The 8,287-nt window shown below is 48.2% G+C and overlaps 1 protein-coding gene across 1 annotated transcript; it reads right to left on the bottom strand.

Annotated features, from left to right (window-relative positions):
* Positions 1-6,184: 6,184 nt before the first annotated feature.
* LOC107303424 lies at positions 6,185-7,091 on the bottom strand. The gene is made up of 3 exons (XM_015840751.1): positions 6,888-7,091; positions 6,541-6,781; positions 6,185-6,469 (listed from the first exon to the last, which is right to left on the bottom strand). The coding sequence occupies exons 1-3, from the start codon at positions 7,074-7,076 to the stop codon at positions 6,348-6,350; spliced, it is 552 nt and encodes a 183-aa protein (XP_015696237.1). The 5' UTR covers positions 7,077-7,091; the 3' UTR covers positions 6,185-6,347.
* Between the last annotated feature and the right edge of the window lie 1,196 nt (positions 7,092-8,287).

The following is an 8,287-nucleotide window of genomic DNA, read 5'->3' as shown; positions in this document are numbered from 1 at the left end:
GTTTTTCTAACCAAATGTAGTGGAAAAGGATCAAAATATGTCTTCTTAAGCCTGTGGCGTTGTTGGCGAACAGCAGTGTTCATCATCTCCATACAAGCCTTTTTAACTGTTGCTAGCTCTGTGTCGATATCAAACTTTGCCTATTCAGATGGAAGGACATCTATGAGAAAATTTAATATCTAATAAAATGAACAGTTTGCTAGACATTAAGGATCTGTTTTGAATGTTACTATTTCCACAAAACAAATGACACATATGCACAATTGCTGAGTATGTTAGGTGGTCTATATTTGTTATTTTCTCAAGATAAAATTAGCTGCTCATGTTAAAAAATACATTCCAAGTACAAAGGTTGACAAGGACCCATCTAACACCAAGATCAACAGATTAATACCATTAAAGTTAATTCCTCTAACAGGGTAGGCATAGTTTAATTTTGTAATAACAACTTAACAATAAATTTGAACAACTCATGAAGCTCCAAGGTTTTACTCAATTGCTGAATTCAAACTGATTTTAAGATCAACTTGAATTAGGAGATGGGCTAGCAGTTACGCCATATCAGGGGAGATAAAAAGTCGCATTCAGAATTTCATAAAACAATTTAGAAAACAATGGTTCTTACTGCAACTAAATGGTGGAAATAATTGCAGAATGTACTTACACGAATTCTTCCCAAAAATAGGTTGAATAACGCAGGTTGTTTCTTGTATTCCTTCCAATGCTTAAGAATAGGAACATGGTTCCTGACTGCAATGTTGCATTCAGTTGCAAACTTTGCAGCAATAAGAGGTACGACGGGTCTTATCCTCCCTTCAGTTATGACAAGGGGCAGTTTGCCTCGCCGAGCTCGGGTCAATCTTTGGAGACCATGTCCCATATTTACTCCACGCTCCCGTTGCTCCTCCCCTGGTTACAAATGTGTGCATTAAAACTAGTGAAGTAATATGCAATATGGTAAATAGATGAAAAAACTATCACCTTCGTTAGTCATCTGGTTGTCACCACCAGGATGGGCAGTGCCCTCAGCTCCATCAACCATGAGGGTGTTGTCATCATGTTGGGCATGGGCAGAGCCACCTAAAAAAGGCACATTATTAGAATGCATTCATCATGAAATCATAGCTAATAGAATGATAGTCAGAAAGGATTACCTTCATTTTCCTTATGGTTATACCCATCAGGCCAGTTAATGGCATCATCTTTAGTGGTCATGTGGTGTTACCGGCTCCGGCCAACGATTGCAGGTTGTATGAGTGAGACACAGGTGGACAAGGCTTCGGCAGCCTTGCCGAAGATCGATCCGTTGCTACTGGCAGAAGAAGAAGAGAGAGACAGAGAAGTAGAGATGGAAAAATAGAGATTAAATCTTCATTGCTTCTACCGTAAGTTTGTGGCCTTAAATAGCCTTACACCGAAACGAGTCCAACACGAAACCAACTAATAAAACCAACTATGAAACCAACTAACTAATCTGAAACTAATTCCAACTAATTAAACTAGCTAACTAATCTGAAACTAATTCCGGATGATTTGTCTTATCTGGAAGAGGGGGCCTGCTCCTTCGTACGCCTCCTGCGCTCGTATGCGATGCCGACCATGACATCTCTCCCCTCCTTCACAAACAGCTCGTCCTCGAGCTGAAACATTGGGTACAGACGACGAAAATCATCCTCGTCTTCCCACGTCGCATCGGCCGCCGGCTTGCCTTCCCACTGAATAAGGACCTGACGCACTTCACGCGCCAAACGAGCACGAACAGCTGATGTCGGTACCGGAAGAACTCGACCATTGGACAGCACAGGTAAAACCGGTGGCTGATCCGGCAGTATACCCTTGAATGCTTTATGAAGGCCAACGTGAAACACATCATGAATTTTTGCACCTGCTGGTAGCTTGAGGCGATATGCCACATTGCCCACACGGGAGATCACCTGGTACGGCCCGTAATACTTTGGGCTAGCTTGCCGTGCTGGAACCCGGGAAGAGACGCTGCCTGCCGGTGTAGAAGGCGCACCCAGGCCCAGTCCCCTACTTGAAATGTAAGGTCACGATGCTTGTCATCATAATAGAGCTTGGTGTAGTCCTGTGCTTGCAGAAGATGTTCCCTAATTTCCCGCAAAAACTCATCCCGCTCCATGAGGGCTTGATCGACCGCATGTACACGTGCTGTGCCATGGTCATAATCTCGTAACGTCGGTGGTGGTCTGTCGTAGACTACCTGGAATGGCGTGGTACGCAGAGAGCTCTGGAAAGCTGTATTGAAGCAGTACTCCGCCCATGGAAGCTAGCGCAGCCAGTGGCGTGGCCGGTCACCAGTCAGGCATCGGAGATACATACCAATGACACGGTTAGCTGCCTCAGATTATCCGTCGCTCTGGGGGTGGAAGGCCGAGCTCAAATTGAGCTTAACATCTGCCAGACGGAAGAGCTCTGTCCAGAACGAGCTGGTGAAAACTGGATCACGATCACTGACAATTGAGCTTGGTATGCCGTGAAGGCGCACTACTTCGTCGAAGAAGGCACGCGCCACCGTTGTTGTTGAGTATGGGTGACCCATTGGAATAAAATGGGCATACTTGGAGAGGCGGTCGATGACGGTGAGGATCACTGTTATGCCATGAACACGGGGAAGACCTTTGATGAAATCCATGGCGATGTCTTCCCAAACTTGCGTCGGCACCGGGAGTGACTGCAGCAATCCTGCCGGGTGCAGGTGTTCAGTCTTATTCCTTTGGCATGTCGAACACGTGCGCACGAACTCCTGAACAGCTTGTTTGGCCTGAGGCGTGGAGAAGTCTGCTCGCAACCTATGTAGGGTGCGTTCAATACCTTTATGGCCAGCATGTGCGTGTGCGAGCAGCGCCGGTAGTGTTGGGGAAGATGCCGAGACGTAGATGTGGTCATCACGAAGAATGAGGCCATCGCGGAAAGCCCACGGCGTGCCTAGCTTACCACTGGTGATGTCTGCCGCGATCTTGATGAGTTCACCATGGGTTGTCACCTCGCGGCGAAGCGTATCAAATGCCGTGAATGTTGGGCGAGAGAGTGCTAGAGCTGCGATCTCAACATCTTCCGTGCGGCGTGATAGGGCATCAGCCACAATGTTTGTGCGACCAGGGCGATATTCCACCGTGAAATCAAAGCCAATCAACTTGCTGACCCACCGATGTTGTGGGATGGTGGAGAGTCGCTGGTCCAGGAGAAACTTCAAGCTATAGTGGTCGGTGCGGACGAGGAATGGTCGTCCCCATAAGTATGCACGCCAATGGCGGATGGCCTGCACGAGGCCGATCAGCTCGCGCTCGTAGGCAGCGAGACCAGCGTGGCGAGGCACGAGCGCCCGACTAAAAAAAGCGAGCGGGCCCGCCCCTTGGTGTAGGACGGCGCTGATGCCAGACCCGGACGCATCGCATTCGACCACAAATGACAAGGCGAAGTCTAGCAATTGTAGCACCGGTGCCACCGAGAGGGCGTGCTTGAGCTTGGTAAAGGCATGGTTGGCGTCCGGCGTCCACTGGAACGTGTCACGATTGAGAAGGGCCGTCGGTGGCGCCGCGATCGTGCCGTAGTCGCGGATGAACTTGCGATAGTACCCTGCGAGGCCAAGAAAACTGCGGACTGCACGGATGAAGCGAGGGCGCGGCCAGTCTGTTACCGTGCAAACCTTGTGCGCATCCATGGCCACCCTGTCGGCGGACACGACATGCCCCATGTAGCTGATCTGACGTTCGCTGAAGTGGCACTTGGTGCGCTTCAGCACGAGGTGGTTGGCCCGGATGACGGTGAGCACAGCCCGAATGTGCTGAAGGTGCTCGGCCCATGTCCTACTGTAGATGAGGATGTCATCGAAAAACACTAGGACGAATCGACATAAAAACGGAGCGAGGATAGTGTTCATCAGTGCTTGGAATGTTGCCGGTGCATTTGTTAGCCCGAACGGCATGACCAAGAACTCGAAGTGTCCCTGGTGCGTTCGGAACGCCGTCTTGTGGATGTCGTCGACGTGCATGCGGACTTGGTGGTAACCGGAGCGAAGATCCAGTTTGGAGAAGAAGCGCGCGCCGTGGAGCTCATCGAGTAATTCATCGACGACTGGAATCGGGAATTTGTCCTTTGCCGTCACCGTGTTGAGCGCGCGATAACCCACGCAGAATCTCCAAGAGCCATCATGCTTGCGAACGAGCAAGACCGGCGACGAAAATGGAGAAGTGCTTGGTCGAATGATGCCCTGAGTAAGCATCTCAGCGCATTGCTTCTCTAATTCGTCCTTCTAAAGCTAGGGGTAGCAATACGGCCGAATTGCGACTGGGGGCGCGTCGGGCTTGAGGTGAATGCGATGATTGACGGGCCTAGCTAGCGGCAGGCCGGTTGGTAGGGCGAAGAGGTCGTCGAATTCGACCAATAAGGATGGTAATAGATCGTCGACGTGGGTCGCGGCACAGGTGGATGTGGCACAATCATCGCAGATGCCGTATAGGGTGATCTCCTGATGCCCATGCCAAATTGCCATCCGTATGTTAACGAAGTCCCAGAGTATCGGCCCGAGGGTCCGGAGCCATTGTGTGCCGAGGATAATATCAACGCCACCCAGTTGCAGAGCGTAGCAATCACCGTCGAACACCATATCAGCGATGTGAAGAGGAAGGTCGTGCACGATGCCTGAGCTTGTGAGGCGATCGCCGTTGGCCACAACTACCCGGACACCATCGCGGACTGGTGACGGGGGAGGCCGAGGCGGAGAGCTAGATTGGCATCAATGAAGTTATGGGTAGAGCCCGAATCCACAAGAGCCACCACTTGTTCGTCCTTGAGACAGAATGACAAACGCATGGTGGAGGCGCCGTCTATGCCCGAGATGACGTTCAGTGATATGAGTGGCTCGGCGGCTTCGTTTGTTGCGTCGTGGTCGTCGCCAGGGGACTCGGTCGTGTCGTCATACTCGATGTAGAACAACCGGGCACACCGGTGACCGCGGACGAATTTCTCGTCACAATTGTAGCATAACCCCTGTCTGTGACGCTCCGTGAGTTCTGTGGTTGTGAGCCGGCGAGGAGTAGCATTCGTCGCGGCGCCTGTGGCTGATTGCGTCAGGATCATGGTCATCGCCGTGGGCAACGGTGTCTGACGCGCAGTTTGACGGTTGCGAACGCGCGCTGGGTTGAAGTTGGCTTTGCGCTCATAAGCACGTGCCAACCCCATAGCCTCCTGAAGATCTTCGGGTTGGTGGAGCTCCACGTCAATGCAGATGTCATCACGCAGTCCGGCCGTGAACAGCTGGACTTGTTGTCGTACGGTAAGGAGGTCCGTCACATGGCTGGCTAGGGCGAGGAAGCGTTGTTGGTAGGCAGTGACTGTCCCCGACTGTGAAAGCCGCTTGAGTTCGCCCAAGGGATTGTTGCGAATTGGTGGCCCATACTGGCCATAGCACAATTCCCTGAACGTATCCCAATTAGGTGGCCCGTTGTGTTTCTCGTAGTGGAAGTACCACTCCTGTGCAGCGCCGGTGAGGTGGTATGTTGCCAACCACACGCGATCCTCGTCTGGCGAACGCTGTGCACGAAAGAATTGTTCACAGTGGTTCAACCAGTTTAGCGGATCATCGAAGCCATCAAATTTCGAAAACTCGAGTTTGTAGAAGCGGGGAACGGCGCCACCAAAGTTGGTGTTATGCGGCACGCCGGATCCCATGCGTGGTGGCGACGGTGGTGGTGGTGGTGGCGGTGGCGGTGGTGGAGGTCGTGGTGGGTGCGGCAAGATGCCGTCTCCGCGAAGGCGTGATGCAAAAGATGTGTCGGACGACTGCTCGAGGGCGGTGATGCGCGACGTGGCCACAGCAACTGAGCGGCTTAGATCAGCAAGATCACTTTTGGATGCCAGGAGCGCCATGCCGCTAAGCAACGTTGCCATGGAGTCTTGAAGCTTTGCCATTGCTTCGGCGTCGGTAGAAACTTGTGCAGAGGAAGAAGTATCATCGAGAACCATGGGCTCTGATACCAAGTTGTTACCGGCTCCGGCCAACGATCGCAGGTTGTATGAGTGAGACACGGGTGGACGAGGCTTCGGCAGCCTTGCCGAAGATCGATCCGTTGCTACTGGCAGAAGAAGAAGAGAGAGACAGCCTTGCCGAAGATCGATCCGTTGCTACAAGAAGAAGAGAGAGACAGAGAAGTATAGATGGAAAAATAGAGACTAAATCTTCATTGCTTCTACAGTAAGTTTGTGGCTTTAAATAGCCTTACACCAAAACGAGTCCAACACGAAACCAACTAATAAAACCAATTATGAAACCAACTAACTAATCTGAAACTAATTCCAACTAATTAAACTAGCTAACTAATCTGAAACTAATTCCGGATGATTTGTCTTATCCGGCAAGGTGTCTTGCTCCTTCGTATGCCTCCTGCGCTCGTATGCGATGCCAGCCATGACATGTGGATATTGTCATTATGCAAGGCAAGGTCATTATCTAAAAGAGTGCATGAGTCATGTTATTAGTGCTAATAGAATGGTAATAAGAAAAATGGTAGTAAAACTAACCTTCAAAGACACCACGTATGTCAATTGGTGTTAGACTTGCATCAGGTTGCACTAGAGATGGCACAAGGATGCTACTAGGTGTCAGGTTTGCATCAGGTTGGGTAACACTTTTCTTTGACGTTGTAACTCTACTTGGTTGTTGTGCATAAACTCTTTTACGAGATCTAAACTTGACTCCACCAGTAGGCAAATCTGAAGTTTGATTGTTAGTTTTCTTGCTACTCTTCTCCTTGCATAGTTGCTAGAAACAAAAGCTTAAATTAGTCAACCCAGTGCGGAGAGAATTATATATATTACATCAACAAATACATATAAGTTTAGCCTTGATAGGATGGAGGAAGTCGCACCTTAGTATTGTCATCAGCAATCAAATCTTCTTCACTAGTATCGTCACGTGAAGGTTCATACTCAGATTCAGATTCTTCAGCATTTCTATGAGTTGCTTTGTTGTGGTCGAGAGCAATGGCACTTCTGTTTGCAAATATACTAGATAAAGCATAAATTCCAAGTTCCTGCAGCCTTGCATTGTTCCTCATACAATTTCTAAGGCGCTCGTCTTCATACGGATGCAGTGGTGGTTCTAAGATGAGAGAAAAGATGAAAACCATATTAGTATTTTTGACTTGTAGTTAGCCACAATCCAAATTAGGCAAATAGAATATCAACCCAAAGGTCCAGCAACAAAGCTTGTGACAATAACTCAGCAGAAGCTATGGGCTAAATATTGCATGAAAGTTAAAAACAAATCAAATATGCTCACACTATTATTTTGGACTAAAATCAAAGAGATATAGATAGGATACAAATTAATCCAGAATCATATAAATATAGCATCTCTAGACAAAATTTAGTTAATCAATTATTCACATATCAGCCTCAAAGATTGCATGATAATGTTAATTTGTTTTACTGGACATGACAATCTTTTTGCTGAATTTTGTGCAACGACCAACATTTTTTAGATGATTAAATGCACATTGAAATTGTCAGGAACTCATAATCTGTAAATGTTCAGATGAGGCATCATTTTCTGAAATCTAGCAGTCAACAACAAACTCATAATCTGCAAATTGTACAGAACTAACGAATACTAGTACTTCATAATCAGGGGAAAATTAGGGACCATGAACGATCACAATCATGAATAGAAGGCAGGAAGTAAGTCATCATTCTTATTATGAATAAGAGATACATCTAAGTGCGAGAGATTGAACCTGCTATCCTACTTCCCTGTGGTTTCTTGGATGCACCCTTCATCGACATCGCTGCAAGTTCTTGGGGACGGCATGTCACGCCCAGAAATTCCTCACACGAATTTCTGAACTTAATTGTGTATTAAATCCCTGTCCAGGACCAGCTAGGGTACACAAAAAGACAATGTTGATTACATAACCAGCGTTCTTAGAAACAACTGAAAATTACACTTATTCTAGCGGAAATGCAGCGGAAATAAAAAGGTAGACTAGCTCCAGCGGGTACGGTTCCAGTCCACAGGCAACGCTTCGACGGCGGAACAGCTCACTCCTGAGAGGCACCTCCTTCGGACTCAACTTCTAGCTCTGGGGTGGGAAAGTTAAGCAAGGCTGAGTACAAACCACCGTACTCAACAAGTAACATGGACAAGAGGGAAATAAATGATGCATAGGGATTAACAAGGACAGGCTAGGGTTAGTTGCAATAAAGCAGCAGTTAAACAAATAACAGAGATTAAAAGAATAAAGGTAATTGAATACAGTAAAGCATAAGT

This window comes from Oryza brachyantha, chromosome 8 (genome assembly GCF_000231095.2).
Source record: "Oryza brachyantha chromosome 8, ObraRS2, whole genome shotgun sequence".
Taxonomy (NCBI): Eukaryota; Viridiplantae; Streptophyta; class Magnoliopsida; order Poales; family Poaceae; genus Oryza; species Oryza brachyantha.
This window is presented reverse-complemented; position numbering and strand designations above follow the sequence as displayed.